This window comes from Salvia hispanica, chromosome 6, assembly GCF_023119035.1.
Source record: "Salvia hispanica cultivar TCC Black 2014 chromosome 6, UniMelb_Shisp_WGS_1.0, whole genome shotgun sequence".
NCBI lineage: Eukaryota > Viridiplantae > Streptophyta > Magnoliopsida > Lamiales > Lamiaceae > Salvia > Salvia hispanica.
In genome coordinates this window covers 39,917,047-39,938,981 of record NC_062970.1, presented here as the reverse complement: position 1 = coordinate 39,938,981, position 21,935 = coordinate 39,917,047, and the positions used below count along the sequence as shown (strand labels likewise).

At 35.6% G+C, this 21,935-nt stretch overlaps 1 protein-coding gene across 1 annotated transcript; it reads right to left on the bottom strand.

Moving 5' to 3' along the window:
- Positions 1-1,001: 1,001 nt before the first annotated feature.
- On the bottom strand, positions 1,002-21,155 carry LOC125193137 (protein MON2 homolog). The gene is made up of 44 exons (XM_048090880.1): positions 20,907-21,155; positions 20,501-20,686; positions 19,759-19,848; positions 19,076-19,149; positions 18,765-18,920; positions 18,442-18,562; positions 18,178-18,233; positions 17,725-17,779; positions 17,593-17,649; positions 17,398-17,499; positions 15,379-15,459; positions 15,222-15,274; positions 15,069-15,138; positions 14,899-14,962; positions 14,217-14,365; positions 13,972-14,099; positions 12,358-12,415; positions 12,076-12,173; positions 11,639-11,723; positions 11,448-11,513; positions 10,819-10,878; positions 10,594-10,680; positions 10,325-10,511; positions 9,326-9,369; positions 9,122-9,253; positions 8,838-8,966; positions 8,697-8,749; positions 8,564-8,612; positions 7,839-7,897; positions 7,291-7,430; positions 7,046-7,200; positions 6,203-6,331; positions 6,044-6,129; positions 5,834-5,949; positions 5,635-5,747; positions 5,375-5,498; positions 5,090-5,211; positions 4,668-4,854; positions 4,420-4,561; positions 3,327-3,651; positions 2,762-2,901; positions 2,552-2,670; positions 2,271-2,472; positions 1,002-1,443 (listed from the first exon to the last, which is right to left on the bottom strand). The coding sequence occupies exons 1-44, from the start codon at positions 21,012-21,014 to the stop codon at positions 1,356-1,358; spliced, it is 4,845 nt and encodes a 1,614-aa protein (XP_047946837.1). The 5' UTR covers positions 21,015-21,155; the 3' UTR covers positions 1,002-1,355.
- Between the last annotated feature and the right edge of the window lie 780 nt (positions 21,156-21,935).

Sequence of the window (21,935 nt, the reverse complement as noted above, 5' to 3'; positions counted from 1 at the left end):
CTCAGAGTGACTTGAACTCTTGACTTGTTAGATGGAGGAGAAACATTTTACCTATCGAACTGCGATTCGTCGTCAACGATGAGCATCGACATCAGTGGCTCTTCATTCATCGCAATTATTGCTTACGTTGCTGCTGGATCGATATGATTTATCCCTTCATTTGCAGTCATAAAAACCTCTGATAAAATGCCCCTTCACAATCACTCTCTTCAAATATTTTCATCCTATCTTTGTTGATTGTATTTAAGAGAGATTATGCAGCCAATAGCACAATTGGAAGTTCACAAGCCACCCTCCGTGGCTACTGACACACATGCTTGTGCACCCGTTGAGGGAATCTGCCTAGGTTTCTTCAACAGCGTTGCTCGACACCACCATCACCACTGCTACAACCGCAATAATCCTCATCGCCACCATCTGCTTCTTCACATCACTTAACTTTTGCATTTGTTTATTTTAGAATAAATGAAAATTCATTAGAGTATATACATCTCTATATATATATATATAGATTTAAGTGAAATCGTATGTATGCGAGCTCAATTATCCAACTCCATGATTAGTTTCTCCAACACAATTAATATTGCTATTTCGCAATAATTTGTCACGCAAATATTAGCCCACATCTCTCTCTCTCTCTCTCTCTCTCTCTCCGGGAAACTTGAGAATGCATAAAATAATTGGGTAGGGAAATCCAACCCCAGAATAGGTATGTGGCATTCCTACAGAAATATTAATTCGCAGAAATAAAAACATACCAACTATTCAATTAGACCAATAAAAAATTCCGTCACTCCACTTTCACTCCTATTACGTATCAGCAAATTTTGTTATAAGTGCTCAAGTAACAATTAATCAGATAAACTCGTACTCGAATTTAAGGGATATCGAATCTTCTACTTACCATGTCACAGCTCTTATAACTAATCATTTCTCAGAAGCCGAAAATACAGAGTGCAGAAAAATAAGGTTGCCACTGTCCTAACACTATAAATACAAAATGTTTGAAACAGATTGTTTATTGTTCATCAATCTATCCTTACAATGGACATATCTCTCTCACCAACATGAACTTAAACTCGAAAGCTATCCAAATGAAAAATGATAAGAATACAGAAAGCAGAAGAGTATCAAAAAGTTGTAAAATCAACAAGCCTCTGAGAAATTCATATGCTAGCTTCATCATAACATAGAGCAATGATACCTATTGAATATAGCATTCCTCTCTCACTTTAGATATTTGATTCGGAGGAAGAAACAAAAATTCCTCATATACAAATCATTTTAAAAAGTTTGCACGCCATGACTCATCAACATATGAATACGGTATGTTTCCTATCAACCAAACCTGATAGTTAAGTGTTCAATTTAATATTTTGCAAGCCCAATTCTTCTGTAATAAGTCGAAGTAGTACTTGTACAAGCTCTCTGACTCTTGATTCCCTGTCAATATAGAAGCCGCCGCATCAAATGTATATAAATGCATATGAATTAGCACATAACCCATATCGAAGAAAAATAAAAGCAACAGTTTCTGTTGACTAGCAGTCTATTTGAAGCACAGAAACATCATAAGAGAACATTCATATCTATCCACAAATTGTACACTCTCTGTTTCACTATTATAATCATACAAAATGTAGGTATTCTTCTGACTACTTCAATTATTAGAAACTTTGTGCACAAACATTGTAAACTACTTTTGATTTTCACAGCATGTCCATGGTATATCCCCAGTCTCAACCAGCCAAGATCAGGTATACCATAGAAGCGTATGCTAACGTTTCTAAATGGATTAATCTTGAGCTAGCACCAACAAAAATGTTATCAATGGTCAGACATTGTAGCTATTGATGACACTATTAAACATACCAACATTTCCTAAATTAGAATTATAATGAACAAAATAAATACTAGTCCCAAACTCTTGAGCCTTTTTTGGCAAATGATATTCTATTCCGAATAGTGATGGCTTTTGGCGTATATGTTGGTAAGATATAATGCTGGTTTGGATACAATGAGTGGTAGCTAATGATGGGACTGATAGGAAAGAAAATTATGGAAATGCTAAAAAATTATTCTAGTGAGATGCATATAAAATCCTCTAGACCACCAAATGGAAGTACTTTTAGAACCTAACTGAAATAATTAGCAGCACTGTAAAATATAATCTGAAATTGGTACCAATTTGCAACGGAGCAGATTTCCTAATAACATGCTCATAAAACAACAATTTACCATGTCGGTGAAGTTGCAAAGCCATGTTTTACCTTGATATAACAAGTTCACAAAATGATGGGAACAGAACTAGCAAATGTGAACGTCTAGGTAAACTTTCTTCAGAGACACCCTCCTTTAAGTGATGATGTAAAGGAAGAGACGAAGCTGTTTCCGGATGAATTTTAAGACGTGCAAGCTCTCGAAGTACAAAAATGACTTCTTCTATTCTTGCTGGTGGCAAGGAACACTCACCTACACATGGAATGCAGTCATTTAAAAACATGTAGTTGAAGCATAAAGAATAAGAAAAAATAAGTTATTAGATACAAACCCAAGTCATTTTCATCCGTCAAGAATTTCCTTAAAATGTAGTCACATCTGGAAATTAGTGTTAAGATTGATAGTTTGCTAACCACAGTTCTTGCCAAATTCCAATCACCAGTTTCATTGCTGCAAGGGATATCATTTGGGTGAGTTATTGGACACAAATACCATTCATCAAAGATAGCACTTTACAAGTTACAAAAAGGATTCAGATTACCTGCTCAAGGAAAATATCTTCTGCAAGCACCTCAAAGAGAATCTGCTGCAGTGAGCAGGCATAAGCTCAACAGTTTCGAGAGGCAAGGAACAAGTGCGAGAGGCGCATCGATCAAGGGTGGAAATCAGTCTTTGCAATATCTGTTGATAAAGCATCTTGTCAAGCATTACCATATAAAATTGAAGAAAAACATAGCTAAATGGAACAAGAGAAGGAATAAGATCTCAAGGTACTAATACAATTACTGTGTTTGACCTGAAGACGACTAACTCTAGACACAATTGCAACTGAAAGCAATAAACCTTAGACAACAGTCAAGGGATCTCATGAGCCAGCCAAGCATAGGCAAAAACAGTAAAATATGAGTGAACAAGACCAAGTGCATAGACATAGGTCATGACAGATCTTAATTTAGTTTCTATGATATAAGAAAAATAACATTCTCATAATTTAACAATAATCTACTTCGGATGCAGGTCTAACAATATTCATGTAAAGACACTAGGGACATATAAACCACAACCAATGGGATATTTTGAAGTAAGTCTTAGGGAGGCGAAATTACATCAGGAGGCAAATCAGCATCCGACGCAAGAATCTTATCACCCAGAATATCCAAGATGTTCATCTCAACAGACTCGTCAGTCTGATGAACTGCTGCTGAGTGTCTGCTTGAAGGTAAGGCACGTCCACAGTGCCCCACTAAGAACAGATCATATACATCGGCCACTTCTTTCCAAACTTGTGTCCTTGAAGATCTTGTGATTGTTAAATGTGTTTCCGGAATATGACTCACATTATTGACATCATCAATAAGAATGCGCTGAAAGCCATCAACAGCTAATCTCCAAAGTGTTCCATCAGGGTCATCCCTTCTCGTTGTCATACACCTAGAAAGACCAATAGAAAAGAAATTTAATGATATGCCAAGCAGCAATCAGAATTATCATGCAAAATGTAGCAGAAACTAATTGGAAAAGACTACTAGATAGAAATAAAAGACTTGGCATCTTCCATCATATTATTCCCAGGGAACATCCAAAGAAAACTAGGTAAGTGCATTAATCTATTCCATTTGAATCCACAGCCAATGTTCAGTTCAGACCAAGCCCGGATATAACAGAAAGGTTCTGTCAGGAGTATAGCAAATCACACTTAATTGAAAATATCAGTTTTAATTGGGGTCGCGGCTCTAACATTATGATGGAGGCAAGAATGTGAGATAGAAACCATATTAGCTGAAACATCAACCAGGCCATTTCTACAAATGAAGAAACAGTGAAGGGATGCACCTCTTGTCCAGGCCTACTGCTTCAAATGCACAGTCCAAAAAATTTCTTGATCTATCATGATCAACTATTTAAGCACAATGCCAAAGTTGTGCACCGAGATAAAAGAAGGATGGAGCACCAAAAATATAACACATAGACACCATAACGTGCACTTGGAATGTACAATATATTGCAAAAGTATTCAGTCGAATAAAAATAAGTGAAAGCTTTTTGCATTAAAAAACGGGTGTTATTTTATGCTAAAAAGGTGTTCTATACACGTAAGAATTTAAACCCTAACCAAAATTCATAAACTCAACTATTGTACTATTTCACTAAATAAATTTTTGGAATGTTGGTAAATACCAACTTAAAGTAAATTCTCACCTTCCCAGACTTTGAATTACATTGGGGAAAATGATGTACTTTTCTTTTAGTGGAGCTTGCACAAAGATATCAACTAGGACAGGTACAAGCTTCTCCGTAAATAAAGAATATGTGTTGTTCAGCCGATCTCCCTTTTTTTGGACTGTAAAAAAAAGCACATTAGGATCAAGTTCATTATATAGATTACACTAAATTCTAAGATTTTGAAGTCGACACTCTGGGTAGGGTAGCATTGTAGCAGGTCATACCCACAATATGATTACTATCACTGATTCGATTCGGATCATCTTCAGTTTCATGTGACAAGGGATTGGCTTCTGGGAGATAATGCAACAAATTGATGAGAAGGAGATTCCACATCGAACTAAGGTGCGCTGCTGGGGTTATAAGAGGTAAGATTTCAAGTATGGTCCGTTGCACTGGTGGAACATGACCCTGTAGGATGAAGAAATTAGCATATCAACACGCTTCATGAATTATAGCTTTTGTAGTGCTTCACAATGTTTCCATCATCAGAACTTGTGTTAAACCAAGTCAAATGTCTACACGCCCATGGTGCATGAAATTCAGATGACTTTTCAAAGAAGTTGCATATAGTGATCTTTAAAAGAAGTGAAAGGGATGCAAACAAGAACAGGAAAGGTTGCATAGCAAGTAGGTAAGTATTTACATAATCAGCTTCAAAGTTATCGCTGTTTATCTTGGCTTCTTTAATGGCTGAATCGACAACCAATATCAACTGGCTATACATGTCATTGTCGAACATCCCCTGAGCTAGTGAATATAGTTCACCTGCCCAATAGGAGCATTGCAAAAATATTTTGTGTTAGTACAAGGTAAGACACCCTCCTGTGTCTTAACAGAAACCAATGGGATACAACGGAAACAAAGCAACCGTATGACAACTTTCGCCTATATAGGACAAATGAATTAAAATGAGATATAAATTTAGTACCTAGACCATGCAAGATTTCCTGCTTCACCTTTCCTGCAACATGATCACTATTGTTTGATGTTTCTCGAAGAACAGCATCATAGATATCGAGTACCGACATGATGTATGATGTAGGAACATTTCCCTGATTGAAAAGGATAACACATTTGCAAGGGTAGAAACAATGAATTTGTAAATCACAAGTCATCATGGGGAGTTTTAGCTACACATTATACAGCAACAAGCTGGCAGCTCAAACAAGAAAGAAGCAGATCATTAACCTTAGGAGAGTGAGAAACTACAGTCGACTGTAAGCAATTAATTGCTGCAAGGGCAACTTCTTTACTACCATTCAAAATGCTATTCTTGACAAACATAAGCAGAGATTCCCATCCTGAAATTCAGGACAAATTTTGAATAATGTTAATTTCTTAATCTGTACGCTATGCAAAAGTGAAATGGGATAAAGTTTATATGCACCAGATTCAAAGTTTTTTAAACTTCTAAGAAATGGAAAAAAGGATCGCAAGATCCGGGAAACACCGCCCAGCACCAGTGCAAGTGTCTCATCCCACTGTTTCTGAGCAGTATTCCGACTGCAAATTTTACCACAAAATTAGTAAATTGTGTTATTGTAGAGAACTGAAAGAAAAACAAAATTGATTAATATTAACCAGAAGATCATAATACCTGTGATGTATAAGCATATGAACTGCTTTGCCTTTGCGAGTTCCAAGTTCTTTACCTTGCCATTCATCTTTTGACGACGTTGCAGCCTTAAAAAAGTGTCTTCCTCAGTCAGTAAAAGAAAAGGAATATTCGAGTAATTCCAAGAGACTTTGATATTACCAAATGAGATGCATAATCTAATGTAGGAAAGACATAGCTCGAAAGACAATCTTCCCACATGCTTCTTGAAAGCTTCTGCCCATGACTTCCAAGAGTTTGAAAAAGCATCCTAATTGCTGAATTTCTAACCTAAAACAAAATTTCAGTTCCAGCTCAGAACATTATAACATCAAGCAGTCATATGACAAGTCACAAATTATATCTTGCCAAGAGATAATGCAAACCAAATAAGATAAAGTAAATGGTAGCTCTATAAGATGCTGATATCCGATTTAAAAAGTGTATATAATCTTCCAAGTAATTGCGCCTGATCAGAGCAATTTATCAGAGTACACAAACTGACAAAAAAACAATGATACAAAATGCTGCCATTACAATTTTTCATACAACTAGATAAACACACTATTAATTCACCAGTTGTAGGTTAATATATCGTTATGCATAAAAATAATGAGGGCGTAATTTGGAAGAAAGAACAAAACTATATCATGTTCCGTTCTAAAAATTACAGTACGAGTGTGCTAGCTGAGTGAATAACTTCTTGTCATACAAAGCAAAAGGTTTAATTTTAAAAATAAGCAGAAAGGGTAGAAGTACACCAAAGGGACACGATGCCCACCACATATTCATCTTGCCAAACATATTCTTCAAACATACACTCCAATCTCTAAAGATTATATTTATATGAACGAAAGCTACTTTTTATTTGTGGAAGAATTTTAAAAGAAAAAATATATATCAATTGGACAATAGGTACTTTTGATTTGCGGAAAATGTGTTCAAGATCTTATCAAGTACATAGGCCAATTAACATTCTGCTTTTGCTACTGAAAATCTGATTACCTCTGGTCTCTCATCAGCCCCCAGTTTATGAAGTAATGAGAAAACAGAAAATAGCAACTTGTCGCGCTCAACAGTATTCGTGTAGTTTGTGACATCATTTACTTCCTCGTGAGAATCAAGGTTTGGCTCTGCTTTCTCCTCATGATTTTCTGGATCTGCAACTCATAGCAAGGCATAGTATTCAGATTAATCTAAGAAATACATCAACCACATACCTTGATTTCTAGTTTTAAACAGAAGTGAACCTGCCCCAGATTCTTCTCGAGTCCAATGCACAAGCCCTTTAACAATAAAGTCAGTAGCCGTCCATAATAAACCTATAGATGTCAGACTTATATTTAACTCAGTTTGCTGAGCACTGTACGCCCCAGCTACATCAATACATCTGCAGATTATAGAATTGCATAGAATTACAAATTATGGCATGTAAAAAACAAATATAATGGTAATATTTAGCAAAGAAATATAGTATAGCTAAGTAGCTATCTAGAAAAGCTTTTCTAAAGTTAAAAGAGATCTTCAAAAAAATTCAAGGACCAATTCTCTGCAAAAGGACAACTGATGTTTTTGCAGGAAATTAGCACAAGCAATACTAAAGTAAAAAAAAATAATTACCCGACAGGAAAAAGGGAAGATGACCCTAAACAAATTATTCCAATTAACTAAAAATGCATAATTTTCCAAGAATAATCAAATTTCATTATTTTACTAATCGAAATAATACAGCAAACTGGAAGTAACTATGATGTCCTTCACCAAAAATTAAAATTTTGAAAAAAGGAGAAGCTCTTACTCATGGAGGCAATTAGCGGGTATAGTCGGTAACCCATCATTCATTATGACACGAAGGCTCTACACAGAAGGAATTCTGTAAGTAAAAGCTAAACAACCAGATCATGAATAAAGTAGTTATGTAGGTTCATCACAAGTTAGATGTACAAAATATTCATTGAACTCTAAGGAAAAGAAAATGCTAACTTCAAATAATGATATCGGCTAATGCTATCTTTGTCAGCCTGAGGCTGATCAAGAAAATCAGATGAATCCTTGAATGCACATGAAACAGAAATTAGATTTTCAAGACTAGTTAAGTGATCATGTAAAACAAAACAGAAAATATTGATCACTCGAGAGGAAAAGGAAAATTATTGCTTTAATGGTGCTTTCAAAAGGGAAAGTCACTTGCCGTTTTAGCTATCCAATTAACATAATTCTTCTACCACATTAAATCATTGATTTAGGATTTGTATCGTGATCATTTTATGGCTGCATTTAGAATCTATCATTAATTCGAATGTAATGTATACTGTATACATGAAATTTATCATCCTTCTACTTGATAAAATAACGAGGTCAAAATCCAACTATCACAGCATAAGAAATGAACCAAACATTACATATTTCCATGGCAGGATTTCAATGCATATATATATGAAACGTAGAAACAGGATTCCAGACTGGTGCGGACAATTAGGTATTCATTGCAATAAGGGCCTTGTTCCGATATGTTTTGCTCACCTGGAAACCAAGTGCAATGAGATCCTTCTCTGATGCATGAGCTATAGACCTGGAAATAGAAAGCAGCACAAGTACTCAGATTTTAAATCACTACTCACTAGACAGCATGACAAATATTAATGCAAATACACACCTTAACATTTCAAGAATATTCGGCCAGCTGTAGCGCAACTTCTCCCCATGCCTCTGATAAGTTAGTGGATCAGTCAGACCATGAAATGCAAAGCTACCAAGTCTGAGGGTAATCTTTATCAGATGGATGGATGATGATTACCTCCAAAACATGCAGAAGAATTTTTAAAGATCCAACACGAAGATCTAGACTTTGGGATGAAGAATAAAGATCCTTCAATGGAGAGATGACAGAACATTCCAGCATCCTCAACTTAGATTGCTCAATAAGCTTTCAGAAGATTTATCAGTGATAACATATGTTAACTACTACCATAAAAACTGAAGCAATTGCACCCTGCCCGCCCACAACAAAAAGAAAACAGAAAATAGCAGACATAAAAACCCATGAACAGCAAATTACTCAGGACAAGAAAAAACTCTTACATCATTTGATGCATCCGTAGATTTAGATGAAGCATTTCCCAATAAATGGTCAGAACCTAAAACAGCACATATGGACTTATCCAATGCATCAAGGGCAATTGATTGCAATTCTGGGTTGGGACAGTCAGCAAGCTGTAAAGCATCATGTCACTATCAGAACAGATGCAAACGTACATGCACCTAGAAGCCTGGTATTTGCATTACCTCAAGAAAATGACCAACTACATCATCCCATAATGGTTCCACCCCTGCCAAAAGCACGGAATTTACATTAACTCAGGTGGACAATAATTTTAAGAATCCCCGAAACAAAATCTAAAGACAGTTTCTGAAAAAAAGACGATCTGAGAATAGGCTACAAAAAGAATCTTTTAGCTATAGCTTAGACTTCTTCAGCAGACACATGGATTTCCAACTTAATCGCTTATAAAGGATGAATATGATTCTTTTAATTTTTTACTCCGTAGTTTATAAATAACAAACAGCTCAAGAACAAGTTATTGAGCATGCCATCTATTAGAAAAGAAGCAATTTGATTGATATCAAACAGGTTATGTGCATTTCACAAAGCAGGATCTAATCATCAAACAAGATTGCACATTAAGAATTTTGACATGCAAAAAACCAAACTTTTTCAATACATACTACATAAATTTAGAATCCAATGTTAAGCACATGATACAACATCTGATCTTACTTGTGGCATATATTGGATGGTTATCTTGCAACAGTCTTACAATAATATCAGTATTAACTAATCAACAAAATTTCTAGAGAGGGGTACATAAAGTATGAAAGCCTCTAAACCCAAATGTATCAACTTGGAGTAAACCTTTCAACTTCTGTTTCTTCTTGGAATTGTACAAATCTTTGCATGTAGATAGTCCTCAACTGAAGGAATACAACTAAACATAGTTTTTTAGTGGAAGCATTCGAGGAAGACATTACTTAAAATCTCTCTTGAGGCAATTAAGTTTACAAAGCAAATCAAACATGGTATTGTAAGTTTACAACTAGGTATAATATCAAAAGAAACGTAACCAGTAAGGAAACATTAAAATTTAGTAGAGACTAGAGAGTAAGCACCTATCTTCATATAAGAGTTACATCTTGGGTAATGCAGCTTAGTTTGTTAGCACCTATATCTACAATCAATAACAGATGAAGGAACCACATCACATCTATAACTGGTTAGGAACATACTGTGCAGATTATTGGTGAGAACAGACAGTATTCTGTCGACAGAAAAACTAATGCTTCCAATTTTCTGATTTGATGGCTGCCCATTGATACCCAGAGTTGCATCCATACATTGACATGACAACTGACGCAAAGCAGAAAGAAGCGATTGAACAGCCGATATGTGCATCAGCGCTGAGCTTTCGAAAAGCTATATTAAGGAAAAGATGTGCATGATTAGTAGAACTAAATTAGAAACTACATTAACCAAACAGATAAATTACAGAACTTGCCTGAGAATTTAGTGAAGAGAGAATACTAAAATCACTATGATGCCCAGATGAATCTCTAGTTAGCTTTGGGACAGTTGCAGATACCTCCTACAAAGTTAGAAGTCCCAAATTAGATCTCAATTACCACCACCAGCAACAAGGACTTGATAGGCTTTGATAGAATTACTTAATGCTGAAAATCTTCTCAGACTAAAATCTGATACGCAAGATGATTTTGAATATTACCTGTGTTGTTGCATGTGGAGAATGAATTGCACGGTCAAGAGCAGACAGAGTCTCCAAAACCTCCAGAAAGAACACAAATATTAGAATGTGACCGTTAACAATCTTATATATTGATGAATAATATTGTTAGGATTATATTATTTTATAATTCTTGTAGTAGTAGAATTCTATAGGATTTTATTTTCTTCCCTGGAATGGTTTATCCCTTTGTATATAAATACCAGCATAACTCACCAGAAGAATGTAGTAGAATTCTATATATATTTGTCTTTTAGTAGAATTCTATAGGATTTTATTTTCTTCCCTAGAATGCTTTATCCCTTTAGGGGCTGTTCGGTTTGCAAGATTATATCTCGAGATTAAATATGTATTGTGTTTGGTTCATGTCATTAAATCTCACAACTTAATCCTAGATGGATAATTAGTCATAGCCACCCCCTCCAACTAAAATAATCTCACAACCTAATCCTAGATGGATTATCCCATGATAATTACTCATGGCAACCGAACGGCACCTTAGTCTACGTATAATTGTCTTGTAGTAGAATTCTATAGGATTTTATTTTCTTCCCTAGAATGGTTTATTCATTCAATTATATTCCACATATTGTTTGATAAAAATAACATACCAAAACCCAAGAAGGACCCAATACGTTTTGCAGTCTTTGAGTTATGTTGAAGAGAGTCCTCAAAGCCTGTATATGTAAAAATTTGACAGCACGGCCATGAATTAGATAGCAAAGGAGTATGGGTGCAGTCTAGGAAAAATGATAGAATTGTTCTTAAAGTACAATAACACATTAAACCAAAAGAAACATACCTGCACATTTTTTGGAGTAAGAATTATGCCTTCCCTCTGATCAACCAATTGTTCAGCCCGTTTTGAACTAGGTGAGAGCATTATACTGCACATAAGACATTAAAGGGTTACTTGGTCTTCAAACAATAAAGTTTTTAGGGTGGTTCAGATACTTTCAATGTAGCATGCTTCCTGTGGAAGTGCAATTCAGGTCGTATATCATATGTTCACAACTTGGTATCTAAAACATCTAAGAAATTGGATAGTAACTACGACGAACTTCCATGAAAGTTAAGGAATTCAATAACATGGTGATGATAAATAATGAGCTAGGATCCAATTAAACTCAAAACAAGACCAATGTAACCTAGAACATCCATCAAAGACTAAAGCAACAAATAAATCGGAAGAAAATTTTCAGATTCAGTAACCAAGATGGTCTGGAGAGGACAGTATACCTCCTTTTTTCAGCTTCGCCAGGCATATAGATTGTAAACTTGCAAAGTGATGCAAGAAAAGAATTTAAAGGCTCTACAGCATGAAGAACTCCACATGCCTGTAAAATAAAGTTGAGTCACATTCAGCATTAGATCAGATGGCATCAGAGTAGTATTTGCTGACCAGTAAAAACTACATCACAGAGACTTTTCATACATGATCATTCAACACAAATATCTTAACACTATCAAAATACATTTTCCACAACCGGCTGAAAAACCCTTGCTATAAACAATAATTACCTGAGTAAACGCTTGATAACCTTTCAGTATTTCCAATATGATGGCCTCCCCCTGTGACCTGAGGCAGTATCAGACATAAGAAGCTAGCCGATAGGGATATCAGGGTAAATTACAAAACTTTCCCCTGAAGCATGGTCTATTCAAAGAAGTACCCCTCCTAAGTTTCAAAATTACAAAAACCACCATCAATATTTGTATCAATCCTACATGTTTGCACTGCGCTGCCATGATGAAAAATTACTGCACCCGCAGAAAGAAACAAAAAAAAAATTTACTTTACAATATATTTCACTCCCTTTATAAAACTTTAAAAACAAGTTAACCAAAACTCAAATTAACTAATATACAATAATAATACATAAAAGAACAGAATACAATATTATGATAGTATATGCTAATCATAAAACTCCAGGAAATGTGCATATTTAGAAGGTGATAGGAAAGTACATGTGGATACAACCTCAATGGTTCCCAAGGCTGCACAATGCATAATTTTACCAAAATAACTCTATAATCAAATCACCTTCATGTAATGAATATTAATTTTGATGATTTTGAATGATGAAGAAAATGTCTTTACAATTCAAAAAATTAAAAATGATGAAATCAGTTTTTATTGCACTTGTCATAGTTATCAAATTCATAAATTTAGATAAATATCTGAAATAATAAAAAAATTTAGAGAGAAATATAGTTTAAAAAGTTTTAAGAGCATCATTGCTATTTCATCTAAAACATTAACATTCTCAAAAGTTTGAAATTATATTTCTAGTTGAGGGTTTCTATACAAACTCCCAAAAGCACAAGGGGTGAGTTTAATTTTGCCATGAAAGAACAAACTGATTGTGAAATTTCAGTTACTTTGCACAGAGTGGCCCAAATAGAAAAATGTGAGAACTGTGAGAACTCTGCATTGAACTTAACATGAACCTGTACTGTACCTATACACGTTACTGCACTGAACCCTACAGTCATCGTGAATTCAGTGCAGTAAGCTCACTGCACATTCATACTAGATCAAGGTCCATTGCAATGTTCTAGAACCATGGTTTTCATTTGAACGACTCATTCTATGTAACAATTTATATGTTTACTACAATTATACTGAAATGATGAATTAAAACATTACAATACCTGTATATAAAATAATTTAGTCAAAATTTAGATTAAATAATATGCAAAATTACTACAATTGGATAGTCATTTGTCATACTTGCTAAACATTTTATCTATCCGTAGAATTTTATATTTAAAATATTTAAATTGAAACCTCCAGTAAATGGAAACATACATCGTACTTAGAAGGATACAGTCTCTTAAAAAAATTAACAACCCTCCCTCTCTTCACCTTCCTTCCTTTAATTATTACCATCCTAATTCACCCACCTTCAAGCTCCATAACCCTCCGCATTCCCATACGGTACTCCACAAGACAATCCCGAGTCTCCAACATGAGGCATTAATATATCCATTAACTAGAGGTGGTTTTGTAATTTCAAGACATAGAGGGGCACCTTTTTGTAAATAAACCAAATATCAAGAATAGTTTTCATAATTTGACCTTAATTATACTTTGTTTATGCAATATGACTAAAGGAAATACTCCCAACCTACTTCATCAAGATGAGGGAAAGAGCATCTAGAATGGTTAACCACATCGAATCAACCATTGACACACACAGCGTGGCAGTTATCCCAGTACAGCTTGCAGGTGGATCATTATCCCACTTGGGAGATTCAAGCTAATAGTTCCAACACAAGAAGGATGTTAAGACACTTTTTGTAAGATAAAGGAAATGGAACTGAGAGAACTGCACAGCAAAAACAGAAAAACAAAAAACAAAAACCCTGCATCTCACCTCACCATCATCCACGGCTTCATCAGTCAAAGTGGCAACTGCAAAAACAACTCCCAACAGACCCTCAATAGCCAAAGTGATGGCATGTGCTTCACTAGCAACCAAGACAGTAGCATTTGATGCTTCAGTATCTAAGCTCCACTCAATACCTGACGCAATAAAATTCAGCATGTCACCACTGCATTCACAATTAAGATGCTAACACCTACAAGCTATTAGCCCAGGGATTACAGAGTAGCAGAAATAGACAGGTATCGCACCAATTATTTGAACAAATCTGAATCAAAAATTAGAACGTGACAGTCCATTATGCATTGTCAGTACTGTAAGGATCAGGTGCAGTTTGTTCACCAACCAGCGTACAAACTAAAGCAAAGCGCAAAGCATGCCATGGAGAAATAATAACAGACTAAAAATGATAATCATTAACCATAAGTTATTCAGAAATAGGATAACGATGCACCATCAGTGAAAAATACAGATTCCACGTGATTATTCAATTCAATAACCAAACGCTGCTTCTCTGCCCATCACGATTATTATCAGGATATTACTTTAACATCAAGTAAATTAAAAAAATCTTGTATTTCAACATAGTTGCTTCAAATTCCTTGGCTTATGTCTCAGCCTGCATGTTACGCTTAGAAAGTCATTGAGGAGTAGGGTTTGCAAACAATATTACCTTTGGCCTTGCTGCTAAACATCCCAGCAACAGCTGCAAGGCTATCCTCACCAGTTTCTAGGTACTAAGAGATTGAACACAAAGGTTGTTAAATTTTTGGGATTTCTCATCCCTTTGTAGAACCTGGTAGCTTGGTTTTCTAATAACTTTTGTTATCATAGACTGTGTACCTGTACAGTAGAAACAACCCGAGCAAGAGCTTTTACGATACCCTCAACAATATTTGAGTTATTTGGATGCCTGAAACACATCTAACCATGATTATAAAAGAAATAGAACTAACCAATCAAAGCATAAACATTAACCAACCATTATGAACTTACAGGTCAAAATTCTGAAAAAGAATACGCAGGGTGCGTGCTTCCACACAGAAACCCTGTCAACAAATTTTAAGATGCAGACCCACATGATCAAAATAACAGAATAAAAAAAAATCAAGCAATCTTCAGCTGGGTAAGTCATTTGAATGATGGGGATTACCCTCAAAACTTCAAGCACGAGAATCCGATGCCATAGCGGCAGATCAAGAGCGATCACTCGCACTAACATACTGAGAAACACCTGATCAAGAAAAAGTATTATGTACATACTACATAGAGAAATTTACAAGCACGAATGGGAATAAGTATGTAAAACAATGTTATCGGTACTGATTCTTTATTGCAGCACGCAGTTTGACTTCTCTACTGGAAACCTTGATGGAAATGAAACTTACCTAGATTCATAGATTGACTATACATATTTTAATTGATCTGAACATCCAGCAATGAAGGTTGATTATTTCTGTAATCATATTTAATTTTAGTGGGGAAACAAATGGAAAATCTTATTACATTTAGTGGCCTAGTTTTTTTATCCCATGTTCTCAACAGGGGAAAATATAATCACAACAGTACCACTCCATACTAGGGTAAATATCAATCAGAGGCCCAATTGCCCAAACTATAGTAGTAGCAACAAAATTGTCTTGCGCTATCAATTATATTAATTAAAGACCCAAACTATTGAGGTTATTACAAAAACCTCTTAAACTATCAATTGAAGTCCCGGACTACAGGGATTGTAGCAAAAAGGTCATGCGTAAGAATTTTCGTACACAGACTGCTAACATGTTTTAGTTTTTGTACTTTTTAGTAAATAGAGACTTGGCAAAACGACATTGTTTTGCAATAAAATTTTAAAAATAGGAAGTTCATAAAATATTCAAAGTTTTTTGCTGATTTCACACGATTCTGCAAACTCTATTGCCAATTTTAATCTTTAAATTGCTATCGATTCATCTAGGGTAGCAGACGAATAAAAGCTACTGTCGAATGTCGAGTTCTAAAGAATTTATAGTTCTTGATACAAATTTTTCTGTTCTTGCTTAAGATTTATCAGTGCCCATCCCCCCCCCCCAGTCCACCAATCCTGAGGTTTGTGGAGCTCCTTTTGACATGCTTGTATTTAACTTCTTCCTGTTGTATTAATACTTCGAATGAATGTCCTTTGCAAGCACACTTCAACCCCCCGCCCAACCTCATTTTCTTTTGTATTTACTAAATGCATTGTAGGTTATCATCTCTAAATGTCTTGGAAAACTTGACTATTGCTATAAAATGTCTTGATTTATGATGATCTAAACGTTGATGCTTCCCAGATTCTAATATTTGGTCACAGTCATGTCCGCCAAATTCTAATTTTATTCATTGTGCCACTAACAATATCTCATCAGCGCAATGGCTTACAAAATGAGGCAATATGCTAATCTTGTGTAAGGTCATTTGCCACATTGAAATTTTTCTAAAGGAGGTTCCAGTTATAAACTAGGGGCTTTGTTACAGAAATTGAAGGTTCAGTTATGGTGTGATAGTGTTTCCCATATTTATGGATCTTGCCTTTTGGCTACTACGAACTCATTCATAGAGGCATAGTCCCGAAAGAACCATCGTTTCTTGAAAAATGGTTTCACAAGTTGTCAGGTGACAACATTAACCCAAAGGTCGACCAAAACATGGCTACTAATCTTTAAAAAACCGACACTACAGTCTACTTTAAAAGAGATGACATGAGCATAAGCTAGCTAATTAAAAAGTCATTGTGTATCATCCACCAAAGTATGAATGCTCAGTGCGTTGATGATGTGATGTGATGTGATCTTTCTGTCCATACGCCTCTACAAATTCACATCTCTACTTTGTCCTTCTTAACTTACCCCTATTCAATTTCCTTATTGTCATATTTTTTGTTCTCATTTCCCTCGGTTTTTCACAATTATATTCTTGTCATTGCCAATTTTTTCATTATTGTCTCATAACAGTCAGAAGATCATGTAATGCATGACTTTTTCTTCTTAGATAAGAAGTAAAGTAATTTATCAGGCATAGAAGTAAGAGTTTACAACCAGTGGGCACGACATCGACTCTTACACCATTCAAACAACTAAACAACGGGTATATAAGTAACAGCTAATAGCCAACTGTGCAATAACTAACTTTGAAAAGGAGAATAATTTACTACCTCAGATTCCGTAATCAGTGACGAACTATATAGTCTGATAATATGGGCTACACACCGCAATACCAGGCGGCGGAAGTAAGGCTCTCCTACTTCACCCTCAATCTGATAGCATCCGAATTCAGAGGTGAATAAATATTAGAAAACCATCTAGCAATAAACAAGTTCATAAAACATGTTTATCAACTAAGAAACCACCTCAGAGTTGGTGCGAAGTGAAGTCATGAGAAGTGAGCAAATTTTGTGGCGCAAAACCTGTTGGTTTGAACTATCATTAGACAAGCACAAAACTGGTACTTCAATTTCAACCCAACACACTAGCACTAGTACCTGCTCAAAAGGAATCAAGGTCCTGAAGAGCACCACATAATTAGACAGTATGAACCTGAAAATGCCATCGAGAGAGGGTTGTTACAAGTTGACAAAAAATTAAATCATATCCAAATTGAGCGACATAAAATAGCCACTTGACCAAATCTATGCTTTGAGGTTTTAGTATTTACTAAGAGAACATCAACTCCAGCTTTCAGGAAGATCTCACTTGATCAATGTGGAAATTGGGCTAATGATGATTATATCAAAGAAGCACAAAGTGTCATTAATTTCCCATGTTATTTCAGGTTCTGAATTCATATAATAAAATGGAAGTGATGAGACAATATGCATATCTAACTTTATCAGCCCTGAACCCACATGTGTTCTTGTAAAAGCAGCTGGATGTAGTCCAAAAAGCTATCACAAATTCAATATGTAAAAATTGAACAGCAATCATAAACTTCTTACTCAAGCAAGTCCAGTGCAAATGACCGCTGAATGGAACTAGCATGTAACCAAATAGCCTGAAAATAAAGTAACAAAATTATAAAGACAAAGAATGGAATTGTGGCTGACAATTTGAATAGTGTTCCCACTACCACCAACACTTCACCACCCAAAATAATCACACAGAAAAAAGACAAAAAGGGGAAAGACGAACCAAAAAGAAAACACATTATTGAGTATGAAAGAATACATAAGGGATGTATATTTTTCAAATTTAGCACATACAGATCCACCTGCAGCAAGAGTCGTCAAGTCCTCCAATAAACAAAGTCCAAGTTTTCCAGGTTTTGTAAGGGTGTGTCTCTTTAATGATGGGCCTCCGGATTTAACTTGTAATTCCAGCGACCTGTTTGTACATAATGAGCAGACCATGAACAGCAGCATTCCAGTGAACATATAATAGCATAATACCCCCAAAAACTCCTAAAGAAAATACAAAAAAAAAAGTACTCCATAGACACATTGTCAGTGGCCATTGCAAAATAATGTTGGACAAGATAAGCCATATTTTATGGTAATAGCTAACAATGAAAAGAGTGAGCACATACTCTAGACGCTTTATGTTGCGATTGACATCACTTGTCACAGAATTTGTTCGAGAAACATATCCTCCAGAACCAAATCTGCCTGCAGGCAGAGACTCTGCGGAAACCACGTGATCAAATATCAGCGCTACTGCTTGTCTGAATGTTGCTGCAGCCGTACTGGACAAGATTCCAAAATAAATAAATTAATATGACGCCTCTTAATGAGTCGCTATAGCAAGTTCATAGGATAAGAAAATAATGATGGGGATTGGGGAACAGGACAAGGAAAGAGAATTCCCCACATGCATGAAAATAGTCCAAATGTTACTTACTTCCTCACACTGTCAGAAGACCTATTGTTTTCCAGGAGGTGGATACAGATACCAAGAGCATGAGACATGTTCTCCTGCCAATACAGGAATGTTAAAGCATAATGTACATAAATCAGACATGTCCACTATGTTAATGCAGAGTTCTTCCCTAAAGAAACTTCAAAGACCAAATGGAAATATCCATTTAACAAGGAATGACGCATGTAATATTTTATGTCCCAAGTCCCAACCAAGGAAGCTATGCATATATTTTAATTATAAAGTTTTTCAAGTGACTACTGACTACAATATCATGAGTAACTTTATTTCCTCACCTTTTTATACTAGTGATTGTGTCATTTTTTCACTATTTCTTTATAATTGTTCTTATAAATGTTATTTTGCTGAACAGTGTATGGTCTAGTAAAAAAATATCCAATGCAGATTTTACAGTAAAGAAAATCCAGGTGATAAATTCTTCCAATTGGAATATCGTACTTTATGATAAGGTAACTGTGTAATCTAAAAAGTAAAAAGATGGCTTCATCACTAACATTTGGCAAGTCAATAGTTATCTCAACTCAATTTCATCACAAAATATGTTACATCGTGATGTTCTGCAATGTTTTTATCAATCATAAGACTACCAAACAAACTTGACATCAAATGTAAAAATGTAATAAGGATGATGAATTAAGTTTCACCTCATCATCAGGTAGCAGACGAGATTGAAATATTATGAGGATAGTTTGCAGGGTCTTAAGTTGAATGCCCTCATCTGCCATCTCACCATGCTGGAAAGAGGAAAATGATTTTATGCAAAAGTGAGATTCCAATGAATGTAACGCAAAAATCATGTTAAACATTAATATTTAACTTCAAACTTATTGAAGCTGCCACGTAGAGGCAACTAACTAAGAGACAGCAAAGCAAATTTGTAAAAAAAAAGGAAGAAGCAAGTTCATATAGTAATTGTCAGAGTTAGTGAGCACAGGGTAGAAAATAAACATCGGGATGACAAGATGTTCGTGCAACCTCTACGCATACAAAAGTCTAGGTTCAAAAGATATAAATCCAGCTTCTGAGACTATCACTGACAAAGAGCTCCAAGCTCCATATTTTTGGAGACGGGCATTGGAGGATTGGGGCTGGGCATACTTCGTGAATGGACCCCTATACTTGGTTAGAGATGATATTGAGCCACATTACACAATGAGAAATGGCATTTGTTCTCTTGCACCAAATTAGTCCAAAGCCCCAGAAAAAACAAAACAGAATGCATGCTTCCATACTCAATAAGATTTAACAGGATTCTCTTTCATAACTCCTAGTACAAAGTATTGTAGGCGGTATATAAATAAGAACTATAGCATGAGTGAAGTTGATTCATCTAATCTAATACGTAAAACAACTATTAACGAAAAGCACGTAGAACTTCCAGCTTACATCCTTGAGAGTGGAAAGAATATCTTTCAAAGCAGATGGGGCAATCGCATCGTGCGAAATAAGCTTTTGCAAGCATGACAGTCCGATCACACTTAGCTTAGCATTCCTAACTTCACAAGCCATCACGAATATCCTCAAAATGTCCTCATTATGGGCAATCTCACTGGGGCTTGCCATCGATCTAAGCTGAAATCCCAAATATAAACAGTAGTGAATAAACCTATCCATATGAAAGCCCCTTAAATTAGAATCACAGCCCAACAGAGAGTTCACGCAGCTAAAACAACTATCAGCTCAAAGCAACGCCAACTACGTTTGCCAATTATGCAACTCATGAGAAAATCAGCACCGCACGTATAATATTCAGAGGTGAATTGAAGGAGAGAGTAATTGAGTGAGAGAGGACCTTCAATATTGCATGTTCAGCGGCGTCTTTGATGGCGGGATAGCGGCGGCGAGCCTCGGCCGAAAGAGACCTGAGATCGGACTCTAAAACCGTCATGAAAGCCGCCATCCTGTCCTATCCTAGGGCTTATCCTCTATCTAGTTATCGAATTCAATTTCCAATGAGGATTTTGATTTGGGGATTCTTTCTGTTATTAGTTCATGGTGGAAACTGGGAACGCAGATCTGCATCTGCTTCATCTGCTATCAGTCGGTTTGACAACAATGGAGGAACTGTCACGTGCCCTTCACATGACTTTTCATCGTCTTATTTTTTCGCTATTTTTACACTCATTTAGTAAGACTATTTAAAATTTTAAGAGTGAATTAATATTTAGGTTCTATACTTATTACGACGCACGTTTGCCATTCCTATACTTGTAAAATATTATTTGTGGTCCTCATATTTGTACTTATGCACGTTTAAAGGTTCTTTTCACTTTTTAGCATTTTTTTCGGACAAAAATACCCCCAAAAGATAGAGGGCAAATTTGCACACTATTTTCTCTTCTTCCTTCTTCTTCTTCTTCTTCTTCTTCCTCCTCCTCCTCTCCTCCTCCTTTTACCTCTCTCGTCCTTCTCCAGTAGCACCGCCTTTCCCTTTTTTCGCTTTAACACCTCCGACAGTAAATGTTAGTTATGCGAACAATGAATAAAACCTACCATTCCACAATATACAAAAAAATAAAATATTAGTTTGGATTTATAATCAAAGGGCTATGATTAATTTGAAGGGCGTTGGATAAGAATGGTATTTTTATTGGGATGTTGATATCTAATGCTGATTTGTAGTGTATTGTTTTGCAACCACAAACTGCACAATGGCAATCAAATTTCTTTGGATTATAGAACATGTCCACAACTCAAATGTTCTACAATGTTTACCAGAAAGAGGAAAAAGGAAGAATGAAGGAAGGAAAGAGAGAAAATACTCCCTCCGTCTCAGATTAAGAGTAACTTTTTGCCATAAAAGTCCGTCCCAATTTAAGAG